Raw genomic sequence first — 25,110 nt, forward strand, 5'->3', positions numbered from 1 at the left:
CTTTGTTCTTTGGGTATCTCACAATCAGAGAAACATAGGAGATACAAATTTGTGCCATTTTACAGTTAATGCTCTGCCAAAACTGTTATTTACTATGTAATCCAGCAGATGGTGCTACAGATCCATTTATACAACGGGTAGAACTGGAAATCCAGAAGTTGACTCTGCAATGTGTAGACTTAAGAAACTAGGGAGATGTTAAAAAATGTTTGATTTTCTCTTTTAATTTAAAATATGGCACATAAAAAGAAATTGTTGTGAATTCAGTAGTGCTAATCCCAACATAAATAAATTTTGTTTCTCCAATATTATTTGACACATTCATTTATTTTTTGAGCATTAGCTTTATACAACTGTTAGACAAAAAATAATTGATTATTTTGACAATGCTGCAGAAAAGCAAAAATGCTGCCCAGATACTCAGTAAGCCTGTTTATGCTGTAGAGGTCACAAACTTAGCAGTGATCAAGGACATTTCATGCAATAGAGGCCAATGGACTTATCTTATTACAGTACCAGGCCAAGGTCAAGCTTGTGAGATTATGATGCTAAATGATGTGGTTTGTAGAATCAGTAGTAAATAAACTATTGCCATGTCATCACTTCAATCTTAAGTTGTGAGTCATGAGTTGCGCCAAGTCATATCACTGAGCAAGATTTCATATCACTAAATATTATGCATCTTAATGAACTCATGCTCTAAATATTATTATTATTATTATTATTATTATTATTATTATTATTATTATTATTATTATTATTATCATAATTATTATTATTTTGCCTTAGATATAATGAAAATAAAGGGCATTGTAACAGCTAATACAGAAGGTGGAGGAAACAGACTGGTCTGATAATGGAAATATTTCACTTTCTACTCTTCAGAGTGCATCTTATTGACCTCTCAGTTGACACTACAGTCCCATGTGACATTTCGTCTGCTCTCCTTATCAGAAACTTTTGTAATACAGTCACCTTTAGACACTGAAACCATTACTCACCCATGTCTGCCCTTCCTTCTGACTGGACTACTTCTGCTCACTGACGTCACATGCATCCCTTCTGTTCATGCTCAGCCAATAAAGGATTTCCACTAAACTGATACTCAGTAAACGCTATGTCAGCAAACTACACTGCTCAAAGTGACAAATCCTACATTTTTCACACTTTTTGTTCAAATATGAATGTTTGAAATGAATACCACATAACTGCTCAAAAAGCAAATCATCTCACATATTTTTTTTTTGTTATTTGATCATTCAAGAAAGTTATATAAATGCAGCTGTCAACACGTGTGATAGCTGTTTTTTCTTTAAATGGAAGTGGGTTGAGTCATTCCTGGAATGCGACCCAGTGAAAGGAAGGGAGGAGCAAAACAGTCTTTATCATGCTGAATTTGGACCTTCACTCCAAACTCCTGTGTGGTTCAGAGAGAGACCAGACATGGGGCTGCTGCCGATCCTTCTGGCAATTCTTGCTGCTATAATTGGAGGGCTTTACCTCCTTGGAGTGTTTCGACAGCGTAGACCAGGAGAGCCTCCTCTGGATAAGGGGCTCATCCCTTGGTTGGGCCATGTGTTGGAGTTTCGCAGGAACACACTGAAGTTCCTGGAGAGGATGATGAAGAAGCATGGCGATGTTTTTACCATACAGCTGGGAGGCTTTTACATCACATTCTTCCAGGACCCTCTGTCCTTTGGGGCCCTTGTCAAGGAAAGTCGAGAAAAGCTGGACTTCAATGAGTTTGCAGTGCATCTGGTGCGCAGGGTGTTTGGTTACAAAGCAGACAAGGCTGACCACAGCATTCTCCAGATTTCCAGCAACAAGCACCTAAAAGGAGACGGCCTGGAGGTGATGACACAAGCCATGATGAGTAACCTGCAGAACCTGATGTTGAACACAATGAATTCAGCAACAGATCAAAAGCCCTGGGTGGAAGATGGACTGTTTATGTACAGTTACAATATTGTTTTCAGGGCTGGCTACTTGTCTCTCTATGGTAATTGGCCACACAAGTCAGAGGGAGGTGAGGAGAAAGCTAAAGAAAAAGACAGAGCTGAATCTGAAGCGCTGTTTACTGAGTTCCGAAAGTATGACCAGCTGTTTCCTAACTTGGCTTACGGTGTCCTGACGCCAAGTGGAAGGATGGAAGCAGAGAGACTTCTGGGATACTTCTGGAACACTTTGTCGGTGCAGAAACTGAAGATCAAGGACAACATCAGTCGCTGGGTGTGGGATGTAGAGCAGGCCAAAGAGGAAGTGGGTGAGAATGAGTCAATGATAGACAGGTACATGTTCGTGCTTCTGTGGGCTTCTCAGGGAAACACTGGTCCATCTGCGTTCTGGCTGCTCCTCTTTCTCATGAAACACCCAGAAGCCATGGCAGCAGTGAAGGCAGAGGTGGACAAGGTAGTGAAGGAGTCTGGGCAGGAAGCCAAGCGTGGTGGTCCATTACTGGATCTGACGCGTGAGATGCTGATGAAAACGCCAATCTTGGACAGCGCTGTGGAAGAAACCCTGCGACTCACTGCTGCGCCTCTCCTGACCAGAGCAGTGCTCCAGGATATGACCATCAAGATGGCTGACGGACGTGAGTACTCTGTTCGCAAGGGCGACAGAGTTGCACTCTTTCCTTACATTTGTGTTCAAATTGATCCAGAAATCCACCCTGACCCACAGTCATTCAAATACAACCGCTTCCTCAACCCAGACGGCACAAAGAAAACTGAGTTTTACAAAGCAGGAAAGAAGGTGAAGTACTACAACATGCCCTGGGGAGCCGGCGTTTCTATGTGCCCTGGGCGCTTCTTCGCCACTAATGAGCTCAAACAGTTTGTCTTCCTCATGTTGGTTTACTTTGAGTTTGAGCTGAAGAATCCTGATGAGGAGATACCCGAAATCGACTTTAGACGGTGGGGTTTTGGATCCATGCAACCCCAAAAAGATGTTCAGTTTCGGTACAGACTCAGATTATGAAGCAATCATTAAAGACTACAACATAAACCGAAAAAAATATTGAGAATTAGAAAAAGTGCAGCTTAAGAGGAAACACAAAAATTTAGATATGAAAGCACTTTGCGCTGAGTGAATGTTAAGTTGATCTATTTCTGTGAAGTCATTTTTTATTCTGCAGGAAAAAAGAGTATTATAGCTTCTGTAGCATGTGTTACACGATGCTGAATCTGCTGATCAGATAACAATGTGTGTTTTTGACATGTTCGCAAATAAAATGCTACTGAACAGTTTCACTAGAAGTTAATGGTTAGGTTTTATCTATGCTGGTCTTTTCAGGGACCCTTACTTCATTGATTTACAATGTAATTGCTCACTTCACTAACTGACATTTTCTTTTAGTGGCTTCAAGCTTTCTCAGCTGCCATTATAAGTTAGTTATTGCTGTTTTTACAGAAGATAATCAGTTGTTGCCTCCTCTGATAATTTTTCAGTTGACATTTCAATTTTGTCTGAACAAAACCTTTATTTTGCAGCAATTAAACCACGATTGTACACTTTAACTTGTCAATGTATATACTTTGTAACATTCTAATTTATGACATTGCATATCAATATTTTTGAAAAACTGTTTCTGTGCTGTATATCAAGCTTTACTTTTACTTCTTGATTAAAAGTAGCTGTTGATATCAACTAATACTGTTGTGGGAGTGAATTTTTACACTGTATCTCTTTTTCAGAAGCTAGGAGAGGAATAACACAGTAAATCAAATATATAGTGTTTTGCATTGGAATTATACTCTTCTTTTTAAAAAATGTAAGTTTAGACATCACACATACATTAACAGTAATTTCTGCTAATAGAATTATACCTGAGAACAATTAATTGAGATAAACCTAAAAAAAGTCTAAAAATCTCACATCAGAGTAAGTTTTCCACCCCACACTCACACTTGGTTTGTTTACTTTCAGTGCTGCTTTGATGTGTCCTGAAACATTCACTTCTTCTGTCCCACACTCACACTCTCACTAGACACATCTGGTCCTAATCTGAACCACATGTGACAGCTCTTACAGACCTCACCAGACCAGAATGCGACTTCTAGGATCTGATAAACATGCAGTGCACCTTGGGAAAAAAAAGCCTCTGAATTTGTTTTTGTCCAATTTCAATTCAGCAGTTGAACGAAAATGAACTCTGTGCAAACATGAAAATTCCAGGGTCTATCTTTTATCTGGAAAAACATGCTCAAAGGCAAGGTCAATGAAAACTCTGCCAAATCAAACTCTCTCCACTCTTACATTAGAGGACTTTGAAAGTATTATCAGGGTTAAATCAGTAACCTCTCTTTCAAGTCATCAACTGCTCCATTATAAAAACTGAGCCTTCACATCTCTGAGTTTATAAAGACCGTTAAGAAAAAGTTCACTAACAAAAACTCTTACACCTGAAAATTTAACTTGCTAAGGGATGTTATGAAACAAGAACAAACATAAATGAATTAGTTTCTTATCCTTCCATTCATGGTATATCTACTTTAACTATTGATATTTAAGTACCATACATTTTTGATGTCTGCATTATCAACTTAAAAAAAAAAAGTTACACAAAACAACATCAAAATCTTCAATTTACAAGGTTTCAAAAAGATTGAGTCAGATGAAACAGCCTCTCCTCTCTGCTGGAAGTTGAGGGGGTACTTCTGAGGAAAGTTGTATCATTCTGAAACTGAAACTAAGGATGACTTCTGCTGCTTCTTCATTGTTATTTATCAGCTTTATTCCAACGTTTTTTTTTTTCTTTTTCGACTATTAGTATTGAAACACATTTTAATCTGCGTATTTGTATGCATTTGGAAATGATGATAGTCACTATGATCAGGGAATTGAATGGGTTAACCTCTTCCAATTGGTTATATGTTTCACCCATTTTTTTGATCAGGGGATTGACTGATATTTGTTTTTGCGAGGCCAATACTGATACTTGTTGCCACTAGTGCACCAGATCAATTGTCAAAAACTTGGATATGATATGCATTTAAATTAGAACTGATAAAATTTCAAAATTTAGGGTACTCCAAAGTCATTCACAAAAGTTTAACTGCTTTAGCAAATGTTTTATCAACTAACACTTTCAGCATCATGGACAAGAGTTGACAGTCAATCAGTAACTCTTACAGCCAATTAGATATTGCTGGGGGTGGAACATTAGGTGAGACATAGTCTGTAAACTAAAATGCAGATATTGGTATATCTGCCCTAGTAACCTGCAAGGTCCAGTAAACAGACTTCTGATGCATTTTCAATATCTGCCTCGTCTAGAAACACAGATTCTCTTGGCCTTATTGAATTTTTCAGTGTGTAATAATATGACTAGGAAACACTGAAAGTATGTGGTAACCCATTGAAATTATCTGGGCTTTTTCCAAACATATAGTGATTGAATCTTGAAGAGTCAGGTCAAAAAGATAGCTGCTGTTGAACACTACTGATCGTCTCTTGATCTCACTCTACTGTCAGCCCACAGATATAATGTGGTGCACGTGGAAAAAAAAGATGAAAAGAGCACAGTACACATCAGCCCTGGGATTGACTGGAGACCAGTCCAGGGAGTACTCTGCCTCTAGCCCAAAGACAGTTGGGATAGCACTATTAAGCAGCATAAAAAATGGATGGGTCGATGAACCACAGCACACTTTTTTTCCCTGAAAGTCGTTTTGCAAGGGGTGCTGCTGGCCTTGCAAATTTTAAGCACTTTAGCACTTTAGCTCTCATTGCAGCTGTCTCTGGTTCAACTCCAGGTCACAACCTTCTGCTGCATGTCTTCCCCCCACTCTCTATTCCCTACATTTCCTTCCTCTCTTCACAAATACCCCAAAAAGTGCCTTGAAAAATGTTTTTGCATATCAGACAGATCATTAGAATAAACACTGAAAAAGTATTCACTTTGTAGGGCAAAAACCGAGTTTTTCCCCCGAAAGACAGTTCAGCTTTGGTTAATTTTTTACCTCCAGCAGATGTGCCAACACGTCTGACTTGTCTAAGATTACAAAGAAAGTAACTCATGCAGGTATAGTGCTCTCAACAGCCACGATTAGAGGTTGTGCTGGTACCAGGCTGATAAGATTGCTTCACCTGGGTGTCGCCTTACTTATCTTCATTGCATGTTTGAGGTTTGCCTAAATTGCAAACTCATTCTTTTCTTAATAACTCACCTGTCAGTGGGCCCTACTTTTTCTTCTACAAAGACATCTTTTTTTCTCTTTTTTATTTCAGTTAAAATATATTCTTAATCTATGTACAATATGAAATACCAAAGCTTAATAACTCCACACAAGTAAATTCAGACTGGTGCAAATCTGACATCTCAAAATGGACCAGATTTCATTTGGTTATTTTTCTTATGCAGTTTCAACCTTCAGAGCCAAAGTCAAGCTAATTACAACTGGGGGTGGGGGGTGGGGGGGTGTCAGGACAGATGCAGCTGACACTGACTGCTCATGTTTTCATTACTACCTGTTCCCTGTAACTCAGTAATGGCTAGCTAGATGGCTATTAGCTAAAGTCACGTAACCTAACCATGATCACTAACTAATTAAAGAAAATTGCAGGTTCCAAGGCCTCATTTCATTTTTATTTTCAACTTGTAAAAATTGCTATTGAGTTGAAGCATTTAACAGAAGATGATTAAACAGAAGATGATTTAATAGAGTATCACTTGGCTGTCTAGGACTTTGCCTTCTTGTTTGAATTGGTGCACAAAGACTCAAAAGATGTTAAAAAGATGCAAAACATGCACTCAATGCCCCAGATTCAAAGAAGGACAGAATTGTCTGCAACATTCGAAAGAGTCTTCCAAACAGTGACGTAACTGTTCTTCAAATATGGCCTTTGAAGGAGACAGCCCTGAATTTTGACATGGCTCAGTTTTCCAATAAACATAGAGTATATAAAAGGAAAAAAGTGTTGGTTCATAAACAGAACCCTGAGGGACTACAAAGGGATCCTGAGATACCAGGCCACCAAAGCTGGAACACATAAGGCCTTCAAATGGAACAAAACACTGGCTCAGTGGAACAGGACCTTTCACAAGTCTTTATGGAAAGCAATTCTTACAACTCAGCTCTCTTTCTCTCTCTCAAGATTTATCAAAACATTTACCAAAACCAAGCAGCTTGTAAAAAAAATTGAAGTGAAAAGTAGTAAATAATTACAAAACAAAAAGTTTCATGGACCGGGGTCAGTTTTAAGTTCAAATGAGGTCATGGTTTTGATCTATCATACTGTCATGTACAGGTTAGAGAAATCCCTCTCTTTTTAAGTTATGGTAAATTCTGGATCAAAGCACCATCCCGCTCCCTGACGCGAGTTGTACTCAGAGTTGGACTTTAAGTCTCTGCGACTGAAAAGCCTTGTTGGTATTGTAAACAGGGAAAGTTTACCATGAACCACTGGCCTAGTTTTCTCAACATGTTGGCGTTTGTAGCCTGCATGAAACTGACACACATAGATAGTGATCTCTGAATAACAAAGAAATTAAATAGCTGATCATACTGTGACTCTAGCTGGTCTTAGCATGCCAATTTATAAATAAAGCAGCCTGATAAATAATGTGATTGATTTGTTCAAAAGGAAATTGTACTTTTGGAAAACACAATCACTTTTAGTTTGAACATGATGATGTGGATATTTTATAAAGTTGCTCATCGTCAGTGTTTACTAGTTTACAGGATTTATTGGAGAAGCTTGTGAGTGATGTTCTCCTGCTACGTTCAAATGTGCAAGCATTCCCCGTAATAAATGACCAAAAATATTTTTTTTCAATTCAGAATAGAATAGTTCAGAGGGAGTAGTGTTATATTTTTTTCCCGAAACAGCAGTAAAGACCTGTATGAGTCTAGTTGTTTTAAGCATTCTTGTTTTCAGAAGCACAACAAAAAAGGGGCAAAAAGTCAAACTTGGTGAAAAACTGTTTTTTTTTCCTGCCTTTAAAAGACAAGGGAAGGCTTATCATCCATCAGTCTTTTCAGATATTTTTTGAAAACTACAATAATCAAACAGTTCTTAAGCAAATGATGCATCAAAAGAAAGATGGAAAACAGATGAGTGCAACTTTTGAAAACACCCAAAGATATAGGGAAATTAGAATAACAGAAAAACAGAAGTAATGTTCATTCTCTTGCTTTATGTGTACAAGCACCTCTGACGATCACACTGCTAAATCAAGAATCACAGATTTCCAAAGCCACGTCACTTCTGATTTCTGGGTGAATGAATGGGATGGTAGTAAGAGTCATCTTGAATGAAATAAACAAACGATCAGTAGACATGGCAAAGCAGGCGGGTTGGGAAACAATGGGGCCTTTGGCAGGATGCTGGTCTCCTGAGCGCTCTGCCTGTACTTGGTGGTGAGGGGTTTTGAAGAAAAATGACCCATTGTCTCTCTCATCCTGCTTTTTAGTCTGAACACTGAAACGATGCCTCTGGATGCACGCCCAGGCTCACCTACCATAGAGCACAGAAGAAGTTCCTGATATATCCACATGGACAGGTAGGTACTGCCTTACACTGTGCTTTTTTTGTCCTTCTGTTTGTGGATTCTGCTGGTGGCTATCCTGGTGTGCAGCTGACTTCTATGTGCAAACAAGTACTCTTATTTATTTACTAGTACCCTGAAAAAACTGGACTTTCTGTTAGTGGCAGAAAATTAAAAAGGCCAACTCGTTGCTTTTTACATTAATGTAATATAATATTATAATAAAAATAGATTCAGGAACTATCTCACCATGTTTTATTGCCTTGGATGGTGCTGCTGTGTTTTAGTTTTGGAAATTTCTTACTTCCTTTGTGGTCAAATTGTAAATATTCATTGTTATGCAAGGATGCGAAACACCAAATCAAACCAGCATCATTCACCCGAAGCAGCTTATCTCAAGATATTGACCTCTGTCAGAGTTTTATAACCTGTCTAAACAAACAGTCCGTTCCTGCCATGATGCCAGAAGTAAAATGTGAACTGTGCAACTATTAAATATTTGAATGGCCATGGTGTTCCAGGAGATCATTAAAGAGTGACAACTTTGCCCAAAATTACCAACAGTGATTCTGTGTCGTCATGCTTCTACCTTTTCTTAAGTTCCAGGATTAACCTGGGTATTGCAGTCAGTATCAGAGCTGTTCGTCTTTCACCTGGTCAAAACAGTCCTGCAGACAGGTCGTTAACCCGTGGTGTTTTCAGCAAACGTGACAGATTCTCAACATCTTTGAAACATCAGGAGTCAGTGACTGAAAACATCACTGCCTCCTAGTGGAAAAACACATCCACTGCTAAATAGATGGAGATGGACACCTCGCTTCTTGAGGCTCTTGAGGCAACCATACATGTAACTCTATTGAGCAGCAATTTATTTCTACCCAGCATCTTTTGCTCTGTAGCATCCCAGGTTTTAAATTCCATGTGTGAATGTGTACACCATACATCATATCATATGCACATGTGCAGCTTTGAATAGAGCTGTTGTTGCATAAGTAAAGAAAAGGATTATGTTACTGTTATCCTCTGGGGTCCTGCAGCGTCGCTACCAGTGTGTGTGGAGTTCACTGAGTTGGAGAAGGGCAACAGCACAAAGGCGTCTGGAAGGAAGGAGCTGCAGTAAACATATCTCTGCTAGTCCAAATGACCCTGACTAGGTCTGCAGCTCCTTTGGGCCTGCCCAAGATAAGCTCATGACAGAGGCGGTTAAGACAAGATAATGTCAAAGATTAAGGCCTTCCAGCTCTGCTGGCAAAGCGCTGTTATTTTCTTTATTTGGAGGGGTGGTTTAGTTTTATGTTTTACCACCTTGAGAGGGTGTAAGTAATAGCATGAATAAAAGAAAAAAAATGAATTGAATCTTGTGTTCTTAATAAAATGTGGATAATTAGATTGAGGATTTAATTCTATGTTGTTTGCAAAATGCTTTCTGAAGTTTGCCTTACAATAAAACATGAATGATGTCAGATTTAATGAGTTTATCAAAATCGGTCCATTAGTCAGTTCTTTTTTTCCCTTTGTTTCAGAGTGATTATCATCTTACAATAAAATGCAAATGAAAACAACAAAGCCTTAACATTTATAGAAGAAAACTCCACCTTGTCTTATGATTTTACTGACCTACAATTTACAGATACAATGCAAGCAGATAAAAATCAAAAGTTGAAATGAGACCGATCTATCGGAAGGTAGTGCAGAAGTATAAACCCCGACAAAGGCCTATCTTCAAATTGCTCTCTGCATCTTATCGTATGGCTGACGCTCAGTCAAGGCCACTGTAAACTGCTGAGCACACTTGTGTTAACAACTTTTCTGTGAATAATAAACTTGGTACACAGATAGAATAACTCAAACGTGCATCAGAGTGTATATATTTTGCATGTAAATGTGATAAGGCAGCATTAGGCTTTATGACTTCCCACTCAAATATAACGGGATATAAAATATGACCTTGATGTCTAGGTCAGTGGATTACTCGTGCACTACATTACAACATTTATGATTGCATGAATTGAGTTCAAATTTGGATGGATGGCAGTAGTAAAGGAGCTTAGTATGGTGAGGATTTTGCTTTGTTTTTCATTTTATGGTCTTAATGAGTGAAGATAAATGCTTTATGTCAAAAATGGTGGAAATTTTGGCTTTTTTCTTTCTTCAACATTTTAAGGAAAACAAACCAATTGTCATGAGTTGGTCTTTAATTGTGACTGCTCTGGCTGAATCTTTAGGAATTAATAGCTGCTTTTTGAGGTGGCTGTGGCAAAGCGGTAGATCAGGTTGTCTCACAACCAGAAGGTCAGTGGTTTGATTCCAGCACTTGCAAACTCATGAATAAGCATCATTGGGTAAGACGCTGAACCTCAAACTGCTTTTGATGTTAGTCAGCTACGTGTGAATGTGCATGAATGAGATGATCTGATACTGATGCAGTTTTTGCCATCACTGTATGGTTGATCGGGATGGGAATCGAAAACCGGTTCCTGCTGAGAATCGTTAAGAAATGTTTCAATCCATTGATATCGTTAGCCTTTGTGCTTAACGATTCCCTTATCAATTCTTTACATTGTGCCAGAGCTGCCGGGCCTTACGTCGACTTGTCTGCTGCAGCTATCTTAGCTTAGCAGTTAGATAACGTTTCCCAAGAAAACTCTGATTCAGGATTTTCAGCTTGAAGTTTAACTGAAGAACTGACTGAATAAAGAAATGTACATCACTCTCTCTCAGGAGATTCTTATTCAGTACATTCAAAATGGTATAAATCACCTTATTTACCCAAATAACAAAATAGCACAAGCTTGATGTTAACGTATATGGGAAACTGTGTTGATATGCTAGCAGTTAGCATACATCAGTATAACTTCAGCTTCAGAATACATTTCAGCTTCCATCACAGAAACATATCACATCAACTCTTTGTAAAAATACTGAGAATTTCAAATGTCAAAAGCGAATGGGCAATTGAAAGGCTCATGGTTGACTTCATAACTACGGAAAGCTTCCAAACAACTTAAACCATCGCTATAACCACTTTGAGACACTAGATGGCCTACTTGAATTATTAATTTATTACAACACAGTACATCAATGTCACATTGTGTGCAACTTTTACCTGTTTCTGTATAATTATGCCCAGAAATATCCAGACTCAGGGACCAATTACATTTTATTCACTTACAGTATAAACTCAATTAAATGTTGTTGACACAGAAAACTTGTAAAACTACTTTTTGTACCAGGAAAACTCACAACAAGAATTGATAAGGGAATCGATAAAGAATCAGATCAATAAGCAGAATCGTTAAGGGCACTGGTATTGACAAAATCTTATCAATTCCCACTCCTAATGGTTGATGTATGAATGGGTGAATGTGACAAATAGTGTAAAAGCACTTTGAGTGGTCAGAAAGTCTAGAAAAGTAGACAAGAAGAACAAGTCAATTTCCCATTTAACATGACTTGCAGTGGGCATGTGAGTGTAATGTTTCAACAATGTAGTGTAACTCAAACCAAGTTGCTTAGCTCGTATGTGGGAGACACAGAGCCCGGGCTGAGGGAAGTTGTTGGCATCCACCTCAAGGCTTTTCATCTCAGTCGCTTCAGTGGAGTCCAGCCTTAGTAAAACTGGCACGGGACGCATTCCCCCTGAGGGTAGGATAGACTCAGCTGAGAAACTGAGAGAAAAATGAGCAAATGAGATGAGACTGCCACCACTCTCAGGCTGCCTATGGGATAGCCCCTTCACAGCCTGGTAAGAACAGCTTAATGATAGTAGAAGAAGAGAAGGGAGAAAGAAGGAGGCGTCCAAGCACCAAGTTGCATGTTTTTGCTGTGGTGTCTTGTGTCACTCTTTTCTCTTAAGGGGGAGGAGGGGGGACTTCTAAGTCACATGGTAGGAGCTTGATCTGTTACGTAAAAGCAGACCTCCACAGCCCCCAGTCTGCTCGCATCAACTTTGTTCAGTAAATACATGAAGGGAAAACTCTTGTGATGACATTGGTGGCGGCCAAGGAGAGTTGTTGAGATGTTCAATCCTCAGCGTTGCATCACTTCAGCACTCGGCTACGCTTCAAACCCTTGCAGCTAGTAATGACCTCTTAGAGGTGAAACTGTCTGGGGATTAATTAATGTGTGCGTTGACTTTTTTGTGATTAACTTTCAATTTTCACAAGATTCAGTTCATAGATACGATAGTTGGTACATATATTTTTAAAAACTACTTTTGTCCTTAAAGTCGGTAGAGATGATGTCATATTTGTCAGCTGTCATGTTACATTTTTTCAAAGCTGTTTCTTTTCCACAGATGCTACCTCTTTTTTTCTATTTAACATTAAATATAACTATGACCTAATGAATATTAAACACTCCTATTTGGCTGTCACATGACGCCAGTCCTTGTGACAACAGCAATGTCAAACAATGTCTCACAGGGGATTGCTGTTATATTTTCCTGGCTCTCGGCGGTCCAATCAATATTTATCAGCGTGAGCAGCAGTTTCCCAAAGCTAGGATAGCCTGAGATGTCCGAGGACACTGAAACATTTTCCAAACTAGAAAGTCGTTGTGTCCGTGTTATTGTGCACTTTTAGGTTTAGAAATTTAAGAACATTTTTAAAGACAAAAAAACAGAGTTTTGAACAAATTTCTTTTTTTTAGATTTCAAATTATAGAATGTAAATAAAGATTTATTGTTATTAACAAAAAAGCGCTAGGTTGAGGCCCAGATTGATGTTTTTTGTTTGTTTTTCCACTTTTTTAGCTGATCACCTAAAAATAATTATATTTTGAGCCACATAAGATGCCCTTTTACTCTGAATAATAGAAACATCAGAGAAGTATAATGATAATAACATAATAAGATAGAAATATAGTAATCATGGAAAACATTTAATCTATTTAACACTATCAACAAATATGATTCCATCTGACAGAATGGTTTAATGGGCAGTTTAGTGTCCTGCTATTGATGCTCACGCATTCATTCATGTCAAACATCTTCACAGTAGAGTAGGTATAACTTCACTAAGTGTTAATTGTGAATGACAGCAACTTCCACCAACTGTCTAGGAACATAAACTCTGATTGACTTTTAGATGAACGTTCACTTGTTAACGCTCTCCTCTGGACCATCTGTGGGGATTTTTTCTTTTTACAGGATTTTGGATAAAAAGGAACTCACTAGAACTTAAAAACACGTGCGTATCCGTCCCTTAGGGTTAGCACATGTCCAAAGCCCAAATGCTCTAGTCTTTCCAGCAGCATCCCCCTCTCTCCCTCTCCTCAGTACTGCACCAGGGGTGCTCGCTACGCCACATCTCCTCCGTCAGACGGAGAGGGAAGCCTCGGAGGCGAGGCCAGAGGAGGACGGATCCTGCAGGGCCCAGATGGCTGGCTCTCTGAGCTTTCTTCAGACCACATACTAATCAGACTGAATAAGATCTAAATGACTTCTCATGTGCTCCTGCAATCTTTCATGTCTCGCTGTAGCCGTCTTTGGTCTCCCACCAAACGATTCATATTCTCCTTCTCAACAGATTTTCATCATCATTCACAAAACTGCTCTGATCAATGGTGATCCTACCATTGTTGATGTTGTTGTTGTTGTGGTTGAACGTTTCTCCTGGCTTTTATAGCATGTATACAGGTCATAACTGAAGTTATTAAGGACCTTGTTTGGGTGACATGATAATAATATGGTCACTGTGACAATGAGCAGACACTTTTCATTTATGCAAGCCAGACTCGAACCCGTTAATCTGTCCTCTATTAAAAGTTTAGATCACTTTCCAAGACAGCAAGATCTGGCATCAAGGAGGAAATTCCTTTCTGATTTTATCCCGCATGAATCACCTCCTCATCTGTGCTTTGTCCTGTCACTACAGACCAAATTTTATTTAAAAGTGGATATCATGTGCAAGAAAGCAGTTTGCTGTCATGTTTAAACATACATTACATGCTTTTAAGCCACGATGTGTGCCACCGCACTCAGGTCTATAGGTTTAAAAATAAACATGAAGCTGTAATATGACATGCAACAGGAGAGCAGAGTGTGACCTGTCCACTGCTCTGCTATCTGGCCATCTGCCTGGATTGAAGATCTAAATATTATGACACTTAATATGACGGAGAGTACCTGCTGGTCACATTCTGGCGGATCTGTACTGAGGCAAGGTGGCTAATGTCTCTGTGACATTTCTGTCCTCGGACTCCCGGTATCAGTCTCCCTAAAGATGTTTTTTTTTTTTTTTCAGATCTGTCACACACTGTAAACTGTTACGCAATTGACAGACAATACAGAGGTGGCTAATCAGCTCTCACTCTGGATGATGTGTGTGTGTGTGTTAAAAAGATTGTTATTGGTGCTGTGTAGTTGGTTGGAGGGTATGAAGACTTTAACCTGCAAGAAGCTGAGAGTCAAAGAGGGATGGAGATGCCCAGAGAGGAGAGGGAGACAGAGAGAGAGAGAGACCCTCATCATCTGTGTTACAAACGTTGCACATGTGCGTTGGGGGGAGGTCGGCTGAGTTGCGATTAACACGCTCCCACAGCCGAGTGTTCATTTCAATCTGCATTGAGATATCCTAAAGTCTGAACCCTGGGATGAGGGTCACTCGCCACAGGAGGATTTTTTTCCCGCCTCTCTGTTTTTTTATACTTCCTTCTCGGACAGAAGGCTGGTGTAATAGAAACCAGACACAAGCCAGAATGTGAGGCATTTACAGCTGCAGAAAGTCACTTCTTCACAGAGTGGAGGAAACTGGATTAAAAGAAAGTCCAGTCTGACAAAGACCAAAACAAAATTGTTGCTTCCTTTTTTGATGTTTCTGGAAGTGGTCACTAAGACGGAGAAGGCCGGGACATTAGGATGGAGGAGCTGTGTCATGTATCAGACTGTGGAGGAGATATGTAGAGAGACCTTCAGGATGGGAAACACTTTTGCGACTATTCCAGGTGGGTTTGTTTTTTTCTCTTCTTTTTTTTAGTTAATGACTTTTCCTTAAAGAAACGGTGTCACAGTTAGTTTGACAAACCTGTGGTATCACTGGAGATGAACAGTTACTCTGCGAACTATCTGACTAAATACTGTGGGAAGAAAATTGGTGTGTGCAATTAAATGCTTTTAAAGAACAGTAATTTAGGAGTATCCGGATGCATTTATAAATAAACTCCTGGAATTGAGTCAAAAATGTGCTGTACTCAGCTACACTTCTTATATCCTGTAAAATATAAGTAGACTCTTTTATACATTAACTTTGAATCAAACTGACTATTTTGGGTGATTTATAAAATCAAAACTCAACATACAATTTTACATCTATCAACTGTTTGGCACCACAGCGTACCACATTCAGTTAACCATCTTTCTCAGTGAGAGGTATAAAACTTAAAGCTTTACTCTGTGAAATTAAAACATCCTTTTGTATGCTTTTAATGTTTTTACAATCTTAAATTCAACACACTGTCATTGCAGTTTGTATTTTGGAAACCTAACCAAGGACAGATTGATCCATTTCACAGATTTAAAAGTCAGAAGATAATCTAAAAAAAAAGGACTTCAAGCTATAATATAAGAAGAAATGTGAATATTTTAATGGGTGAGTTGCTCTGTTTCTTACATAAATGTGATATTCCTTCATCATTTTCAAAACTACAAACCAAAGAAGCAAATCCCTTTAAAATTTGACTGAACAGACAGACAAATATTAGGACAGCAAATAATGAACATAGCAAACTAAAAATATGAACTAAACAGTAAGCAAGTATTTTAAAATCTTCTAAGGTATAATGCTGATTTAGTCTTAACGTTAAGGTTCAATGTTGAGTCTGTTAATCGTTACAGACTCATTCAAACTTTGGTCTAAATCGTAGGCATAGCCCCCTCCTGTCATGCCATCCTGAGGCTCACATGAGCTGCCCACCAAAGGTGCCATCTGTCTCCATGTGTCGGCCTCCCTCCCCTGCCTCAGCAGGGCTGGATCTGGAGGGGAGGCCTCATGGCAGATCAACAAGCCTCTCCTGTTCACTCAGATGGCAGGGGAGATGGCACATCCCACGCCAGGGAGCACAGTGCCGCAGTCATGAGATCAACATGAACTCACAGCTCTGCCCCATGAAGCCCTGCGCTGTCTGCTCATCGCAGCTTCATTCACCTCGCAGAGTCTGCAGTGGCTCTGACACTGTGCGGCTTCATGTCATCTGGTTTACTGTGTGTGTGCGTGCATGCGTGCGTGCATATGTGTGTGTTTGACCTTTGGTATGACGTGTTGAGGCACAGAGTACTGTATGTGTCTGAAGTGGAGGACATTCTTCATACATTTAGAGCTCTGTCAGCTCCACTTTGTGTTTTTGGTCTGTCACACTGGTGTGGTGTTCAGCGTGTTCTTGGGTCAAAGCTACAATCAAAGTCATGTTGTGGCTGGTGGGGTTTTGCTGTGCTGTGGAAGTCTTCTCTCTGCTTGTTTGAGTCTTGTTACTTTTTCCATCTCAACTCTCAAGCTGTAAGAATGGAAGAGTTGAAACGGTGCGTACTGTCTTTGGATAGTGATAAAATGACATATCTTTGGACATGAATCATCACAAGTCACTGTCTTGACTTGGCTCTCTGATCAAATGATAACTTATGTTAGTGCTGCTTACAAACCCTGCAAACTGTTCACACAACTGCAGCAAATACGCGATGATTCTTCATGTAAATAACTTCATGTGTTGAAAAACCATCTAAGAGTAACAAAAACATATTTTGATGCTAGCCAATTCAAACAAATGCAGCATTTCTTAGCTGTAAGCCCAATCTATAATCTATATCACAGAAAAAACTGTGTTTAAATGAGGTTATACTACATTGGCATCGATGTTGATTTTTCATTGAAAATATTTGAAGAGACAATGTCCAAAGTTTTACTTTTGCAAACGTGACGATATTTAGCTGTGCATTTGTTGGTTTTAAAAGTCTTATATGATGTTTATTTATTTATTTATTTAAAGAGGGGTTCTGGGTTTTAAAACAGCAGACAAACAAAACAAGACACTTGATGATGTCAATCAATTTGAGTTTTTGGACATACTGTGAGATGAGGTGGGAGCAAAAAAATCCAAGTATCAGATTTTTTTTTTTACAGTTTTAAATTATATTTTTTTGTTCAAGAATCTTTATCTTTTTTTCATTTATTTATCTTTAATTTAAATCCTTGATTTTAGTTTTTGTTTATAACTTGGGTCTGAAAAAGCTGAGATGTCAGATACCCCGAATAGAAACTAAGAACTGACTCATAGGTAATGTGCATTTTGGGGGGAAAATATGGCTCCTGATACAGTCTGTAGACATGGTCATCGTCATTCAACTTTTTTGTACATTGTCTGGTTTGAAAAAAGCAAACAAAAACTTAAAAATCCAAAATATCAAAGAACCGCAATTTAAATCAAATTGGCACCCCAAAAATTGTAAAACAATCAAATCGTGAGAAAAACATATCGCCCTAGTCCCACTGTCAATGAAGTCAGCACATGACTTCATTTTTTTAGTTGGTTGGACTTACTTTGGTTTACCATTAGTACCAACAGCAAGTGTGCTGGCATAAGTAAGAGCCAAATCACACAGAGTCTGTCGATGTGTTAATTTACACTGGCTCCTCACTGTGGTGTCTGGCTACCTGTCAGATCCAGCGGGTCAGAGCCCTCTTGGTCAGATACACAATACTTCTATTTTTTGCTGGATGCTGGAGCGATGACACATCAATTTGCACAGAGCAGATTGAGTAGGAAAGGAAGTTAGTACTAAAACATCTTGGCATCCGGTTCACTTTCAAACTCCAACACCATGAGTCGATGCTAGATAGTATTCCAATTAACCTCAACAAAAAAAAAAATCATAATTAGCACAGCCAGAACTGGATTCCACAGGTTTGAGGTCTTTAGTGTAAATAATAAAGACTAGATGGAGGAGGGGAGGGTAATCATTGGGGTAGGGAGCTCGGGAAATCTTCGAAACCTTCAGTCCTGGGTGCCATGGCTAGTTAACACAGCTGGTGTGAGTTGACAGCTAAGGGAGTCTGGTGTAATGGAACTTTGATTAGACTGCTAAGTTACATCATCTTACCATATAACAGAAAAAACAACGATTTATTAATCTGTAACTTGTCCCTATTCTAGTTCTCATCAGTTCTTCAACAACTGGTGTCGATAATTTCTTTGTTCTTTCTTTCCAGATTCTAGTTGAAAAGTTTCTTCAAGCAACATGAGCTGGAGCTTTCTAACTCGCCTCCTGGAAGAAATCCACCACCACTCCACCTTTGTGGGGAAGGTGTGGCTGACCGTGCTCATTATCTTCCGTATTGTGCTCACCGCAGTCGGGGGAGAGTCCATCTACTCAGACGAGCAGACGAAATTCATCTGCAACACCAAGCAGCCTGGCTGTGACAATGTCTGCTACGATGCCTTCGCCCCTCTGTCCCATGTCCGCTTTTGGGTTTTCCAGATCATCATGATCTCCACCCCCTCCATCATGTATATGGGTTATGCCATCCACAAGATTGCCCGGACATCAGAGGAGGACCGCAGGAAGCACAACAGGCTACGAAAGAAGCCTCCTCCTCACTCCAGGTGGAGAGAAAGTCACCATCTGGAGGACGTCTTAGAGGAAGACGAAGATGATGATGCTGAGCCAATGATCTACGAAGACACAATGGAGGTTCAAGAAGCCAAGCCTGAAGTGAGTAGCAGAGACCCACCAAAGCATGATGGTCGACGAAGAATTATGCAAGAAGGACTGATGAGAATTTATGTTCTGCAGCTTATGTCCCGAGCAATTTTTGAAATTGCATTCCTTGCAGGACAGTATCTCCTCTACGGTTTTCGAGTTAGTCCTTCATATGTATGCAACAGGATCCCTTGTCCACACAGAGTGGACTGTTTCATCTCCAGACCTACAGAGAAAACTATTTTTCTCCTCATCATGTATGTGGTGAGCTGTCTCTGTCTGGTACTCAACGTGTGCGAGATGCTTCACTTGGGAATCGGCACCTTTCGAGACACCCTCCGCATGAAGAGAAACCGAGGCAGGCGGACATCCTACGGTTGCTCATTTACCCGCAACATCCAAGGCTCCCCACCAGGGTACAACCTTGTTATGAAGAATGACAAACCAAGCAGGATCCCAAACAGCCTCATCACCCACGAGCAAAACGTGGCCAATGTGGCACAAGAACAGCAGTGCATCAGCCCAGATGAGAATATCCCATCTGATCTGGCAAGTCTGCACCGGCACCTCCGGGTGGCGCAGGAGCAGCTCGACATGGCCTTTCAAACTTATCAGACCAAAAACAACCCGCAAAACTCCAGAACAAGTAGTCCTGTATCTGGGGGCACCATGGCAGAGCAAAATCGAGTCAATACAGTTCAAGAGAAACAAGGAGCGAGGCCCAAATCAGCCACAGAGAAAACAGCAACTATCGTAAAGAATGGAAAGACCTCTGTCTGGATATAGAGGTTCATCTAATTTAAAATAACACTTAAGACATTAAAGAGCAGAGTCTGCATTGTGACACAGCTGGAGAATCTGTGTATGAGATGCAACTCAAGACAATAACAAGAACTTCAATCACACCTGATGGAGTACCGTTCACAGCTTTAGGGAAGAGAAAAGAAAAAACACTTGAAGGAATCATCAAATCCAGTACCATGAGTATTCTTTATTACTGTCGTGTGTCATCTTATGCTTAACATAGTTTCTGGACACCTACTTAACCTAGTTAAACATCTCTAATTCCAACTAAAACATTGAAGTATTAAAAAACTGCTTGGAGCCGTTTATCTGATCTACCCTTGACTGCCGCTGAACTGGATTAACATGATGAAACTTAACTTCTGGAAGTGTGTGATTGTACCTTCAATCCAAATTTCAAAATGCAGTGAAAAGCACTGTATGAGCACAATGAGTCATATTGGAAACATGATGATTGTTGTTGGAGGGATGTGTGTTTGATATTTTGAAGAGGTAGTACGGGTGAGTGTGTTTTGATACAGATAAATGAAACAGGGCTGAGTCACTGTAGGTTCTTCTGGTTAACATCTGCTCAGTTTGTTGGTCTTCGGTCATTGCGTGCTATCTATTCTATATTTTCCAAAACCCTGCAGTTGCACATTAGTGGAAATGATTTAGTGAATAGAACATCTAATTATTTTTCTGAAGTAACCACTGATATTCTGCAATCTGGAGCAGATGATGCATGCTTTTCAACTGGGAACATTTAGTAAGCACATAGGTCACAGTAGAAAACCCCACACGTAGCTACACAGTTCCACCTCCCCTGTGTTTAGGCATGTTTTCTGTCATTGAAGCAGTATGTTTCTAGATCTGGTTTCAGAGTAATATTTAATCCAGCCTTCACTGTCGTCAAACTTCAAAGTGCCTCAAAGTTTTAAAGACTGTTTAAGTATTTTATTCTTGAAGAAATAAACTTATTTGAAACCTCTGATCTCTTGCTTTATTGTGTCCATCTGCCTGCCTGTTTTTGTACATTTATGCCAATAGTTTGCTTTTAAAATACAGGATTTGTTTTTTTCTTTTAATTCAAATCCAACTCAAAGATAGTAACTTACACTGCAAAAACTGCAATCTTATCAAGTGTTTTTGTCTTATTTTCAGTAGAAAATTCCTTTAAAGACTCAATATGAGCCAAATTCACATGACCAATCCAGAAAAATGTCTTGTTTAAAGTTATTTAAGGACAAAAATGAGGTCTGAATTGCTCGTAACCAGTAAAAAAATCTGCAAATGGAACAAGAGAAAAGTTACTTGTATTAAGACATTGTTCTAGTCTCAAGGAAATTTTCAAGCATTTTTTTCTTGTTCCATTGGCAGATTTTTTTACTGGTTACAAGCGATTCAAACCTCATTTTTGTACTCTGATAACTTGAAACAAGACATTTTTCTGGATTGATAAGTTGAAAGTGGCTCATATCGAGTACAATAAGACAATTTTTACTTAAAAAAAAAAGACAAAAACACTTGTTAAGATTTCAGTTTTTTGCAGTGTAGGACAACACGTGAAGTGTGCAGCTAAAGAGTTTCAGACACTGTAACAAACAAAGAGATCCAAGCACAGAACTGACCATATATTTCAAAGACACTGCTACATTTAATGACAACAATTATGTTTAAAGTTTAGAAGCATAAAGGGTGATAAATGGGAATTCCCCTTTTGAGATGACAAAAAAAAAAAAGCTCAGAGTGTGAAACAAGATGGCTGGAGATGCACTGACTGGGAAAATCAGGGCTGATAATTTGGCCTCCAGATTCAGATTCAGACTCTACATGTCTGGCTTTTGAAATAGCCATGACTTTTAATGTACTGATTCTGGACTTTTCTCAGTGAGTGTTCCACTCCCAACACTGCTGACATTTTGCCATCTGGTTGACCATAACAACATTAAAAAATAGGTATCTTCTACCGAATAATTACCTCTTTTCAAAAACAACAGTTAGGCTAACTAACTTGCTAACATCAAACTGATACATAAACAGGTCAAGTTTGTTGATGCACTTTCAGAAGATCTTCCCAAGACTCAGACATAAGGCTCTCCTAACTGGTTTATGTTGGAGGAGGAGGCCTCAAACACCAAGGTTTGGCCAGAGTTCAGTTATTTGATTGGGCAGGAATCTGAATATGATGTCTTCTGGGCATTTTATAATTATATTGATCTGAAAATTAACAGATGCATTTTGTTAATATCCACAGTGTGTCTGAAATTGAACCCTGAAGCTTATTCCCATTAAAGAAGTGATTCAGAGTGTCGGTACATCTCAGATGTCTGCAAACCGCTAACTCAAACTCTTCTGTTGTGTCACCCAGGGGAAAATATTTAAAATGACACGTAGCTCGGCGTTAAACAGTTATATTTTCTCTGGTGAGTGTCAAACTACAGATTTTGTAAGATAAACCTCAGTCTGTCTTTATGAATCGCTAATTATTGTTATTGAGTGTATTTTTCACATTTTTTCATAAACTACAACATGACTTATTTGAGCTGCATTGTTGAAAAGTGTCAACGGAGACAACACTTACTTACACTTTCGCAAACCACAGACAGGGGGAACCCAGCGTCGTCACACGTGTGTTATCGAGCAATGCATTGTGGGACTTCAAAATGGAGGCTTAGCTACTATGTGCAGTGTTACGTAGTCGTCCACCACTGTGATGAAGAGGACATTTAACCACTTCAACGGGGTGCAAATTATATTACATCGACCTGCAGAATGGGAGTTTTCTGTTTGGGCAGGGGCGCGTTCATATCCGCCTGCAGTCGGTATTCGTGCGTGACGTTTAACGTCTCTTCTGCTCCGTTGAGGGCTCATGCCAAGAGATACAGCAGCCAGAGGAGTCATAACGGAGATGTACCTGGGCAGTATGTGTGTTATCACCTTCCTCACAGGACCTTACTGAAGATCCAGGGACAGGACACGAGCCCGTTCCTCCAAGGGATTATTACCAATGACATGGCGCTGCTGGAGGACCCTGCTCACAAAGTCATGTACTCACATATGCTAAACGTGCAAGGAAGGACACTATATGACATCATTTTGTACAGGTACAGTCCACTTCATTACACCGTTTTGATACTTAAGTATGGTAAACAAGTGGGTGTGGCTCCTTATCTTGTGACGCAGATGTTGGCACCCTGGCAGTACAACTACCAATCAGCCCAGCTAATAAGAAATGCCCAGCACACATAGTATATCCAGATTTAAAAAAACAAACAAAAAAACATTTCACTATCTATTATTCAGCTCATGTGTTGTCTCTAAACATTCACGCTTCTTTGCATTAATTGCAGTATGATGGGACAAACTTCAATATATTTTAGTTTCCTCTTAACTGTTTTCAATCCCACAGAAAGTATCCTCTGACTTTCAAACTTAAAATTCATTTTAATACCATCACAAAGTATTGAAACATGACACAACATCTCAAATATCTCTAAAATGGCCTGCTTTGAACGACTTTTGTGCTATTTTTTCTTTGAAATCACAATCGAACCTTTAATTCAAAAGGATGCCATCTGAAAATTATAATTATTTGTGGGAATCTGTAATTTGTGGCTCTCGAATACAGTTTATTTTAAGTCTAATAGTGTACTTACCCTAATCTAGAAACAAAGTGTTATGAGTAAGCCATGTCTAACAAGTCTAACCTCACCCTTTTGAATTAAGGAATAAAATCTTATTTTAAAGTTATTAAACAAAAACATTTGTTTTTGATGCAACATCGTTTAGTTAACCAAAACTTCCAATTTCTAGTTTATTTATTGATTGATGTTTTTGTTTTGTTTTGTTTTTTCACTTTTGTTACACTGGGAAAAGTTGGTCAGTATTTCAGTTTTTGTAATTAAAGTACATGGACGTGGGAAATGCTCACCATAAAAATGCTTGTAATGCTTTTTTGTGTTATGCTATCAGTATTGCAGTTTTTGTTGCTTAATGTGTTGTTTTTCCTTTCAGTCTAAAAGAAGTTGAAGCAGGACAAGGGGTTTTCCTGGAGTGTGACAGCACGATTAAAGACTCAATCTTGAAACATTTGAAGGTGTACAAGATTCGTAGAAAAGTCAACATAAACCCCTGTCCAGACCTCTCAGTTTGGACAGTGCTTCCGAAGCACAAGAAGGCAGTTGAAGAGGCCAGTAAACCAGAGCTGTCAGCCCCAGACAAAGCTCTGGTATGGGAGACTGATCCTCGAACTCAGGAGATGGGCTGGAGACTGGTGGTTGACAGTCAAGTTGACCCTTTGGGTATCATTCCATCATGTCAGAAAGGGGACACAGAGGAGTATCACAGACATCGCTACGCAATAGGTACACAGTTTTAATGTTTTTCAGTAGTGTTTTTTTTGTTTCTGCACTTTTGACATTGACAAGTTTTGTTTATTTCCCCTGCTGTCGTTTTTATCTAGGACTCCCTGAGGGGGTGAAGGACCTTCCCCCAGGAGTGGCACTACCGCTGGAGTCAAATCTGGTCTACATGCAGGGTATCAGCTTTAGTAAAGGCTGCTACATTGGCCAGGAGCTCACAGCCAGGACTCATCACACTGGGGTGATTCGAAAACGACTGATGCCAGTACACTTGTCAGCTCCAGTCCAAGGCCTCGAGGAGGGAGCTTCCCTGCAAACTCAGTCCGGCAAGCCAGCTGGAAAGCACCGATCTGGGATAGAAGATCTGGGTCTAAGTCTAATCCGTACGGCACATGCCAAAGAGGTATTGACGCTTAAGTCTTCTGACGACACCACAGTGACAGTTGAGGTCGCTGTGCCAGACTGGTGGCCTAAAGATGCAAAAGCCAACTGAAGAGAAGGATACTTTACAGTTCCCTTAAACGTGACGCACATCAAATCTGACGGCTGTCTCATAAACAGAACCCTGGAGTAAAGGTTGTTACACTGTCATTGTTTCACAGCTGTGGCACTAATACTTATATGTGAGTGTTTTTATTTGCAATAAAACTTCTCCAAGAGTGATTTTGCTTTAATTGTGAAGATTTTAAACAACAGAATTATGCTTATGAAAAATCTATTTTTAGCACAGTGCAAGAAAGAGTTATATATACATATATGTGGATTTGTTTTGCTGAATAAATATT

General features: G+C 39.4%; 3 protein-coding genes across 3 annotated transcripts; all 3 read left to right on the plus strand.

Moving 5' to 3' along the window:
* Positions 1-1,430: 1,430 nt before the first annotated feature.
* LOC141804505 (5-beta-cholestane-3-alpha,7-alpha-diol 12-alpha-hydroxylase-like) lies at positions 1,431-3,047 on the plus strand. Its single transcript, XM_074688965.1, has one exon. The coding sequence runs from the start codon at positions 1,444-1,446 to the stop codon at positions 2,974-2,976; it is 1,533 nt and encodes a 510-aa protein (XP_074545066.1). The 5' UTR covers positions 1,431-1,443; the 3' UTR covers positions 2,977-3,047.
* Positions 3,048-8,364: 5,317 nt separating this feature from the next.
* gjc2 (gap junction protein gamma 2) lies at positions 8,365-20,929 on the plus strand. Its single transcript, XM_074687984.1, has 2 exons — positions 8,365-8,503; positions 18,688-20,929. Exon 2 carries the CDS (start codon positions 18,717-18,719, stop codon positions 19,962-19,964), a length of 1,248 nt encoding a protein of 415 aa, XP_074544085.1. The 5' UTR covers positions 8,365-8,503; positions 18,688-18,716; the 3' UTR covers positions 19,965-20,929.
* A 1,642-nt stretch (positions 20,930-22,571) lies between these two features.
* On the plus strand, positions 22,572-25,081 carry iba57 (iron-sulfur cluster assembly factor IBA57). The gene is made up of 3 exons (XM_074687985.1): positions 22,572-23,068; positions 23,979-24,328; positions 24,427-25,081. The coding sequence occupies exons 1-3, from the start codon at positions 22,737-22,739 to the stop codon at positions 24,816-24,818; spliced, it is 1,074 nt and encodes a 357-aa protein (XP_074544086.1). The 5' UTR covers positions 22,572-22,736; the 3' UTR covers positions 24,819-25,081.
* The last annotated feature ends 29 nt before the right edge of the window (positions 25,082-25,110 follow it).

Source organism: Halichoeres trimaculatus, unplaced genomic scaffold (genome assembly GCF_033239565.1).
Source record: "Halichoeres trimaculatus isolate MK-OKI-2021-1 unplaced genomic scaffold, fHalTri1.1 fHalTri1_scaffold_15, whole genome shotgun sequence".
Lineage (NCBI taxonomy): Eukaryota > Metazoa > Chordata > Actinopteri > Labriformes > Labridae > Halichoeres > Halichoeres trimaculatus.

Excerpts from the sequence above, each read along its gene's own strand:
- LOC141804505 (XM_074688965.1), top strand. The coding sequence starts at position 1,444 with ATGGGGCTGCTGCCGATCCTTCTGGCAATTCTTGCTGCTATAATTGGA.
- gjc2 (XM_074687984.1), top strand. The coding sequence starts at position 18,717 with ATGAGCTGGAGCTTTCTAACTCGCCTCCTGGAAGAAATCCACCACCAC.
- iba57 (XM_074687985.1), top strand. The coding sequence starts at position 22,737 with ATGGGAGTTTTCTGTTTGGGCAGGGGCGCGTTCATATCCGCCTGCAGT. Across the intron at positions 23,069-23,978 it reads TATGACATCATTTTGTACAG|TCTAAAAGAAGTTGAAGCAG; the intron begins GTACAGTCCACT and ends TTTTCCTTTCAG. Across the intron at positions 24,329-24,426 it reads CAGACATCGCTACGCAATAG|GACTCCCTGAGGGGGTGAAG; the intron begins GTACACAGTTTT and ends GTTTTTATCTAG.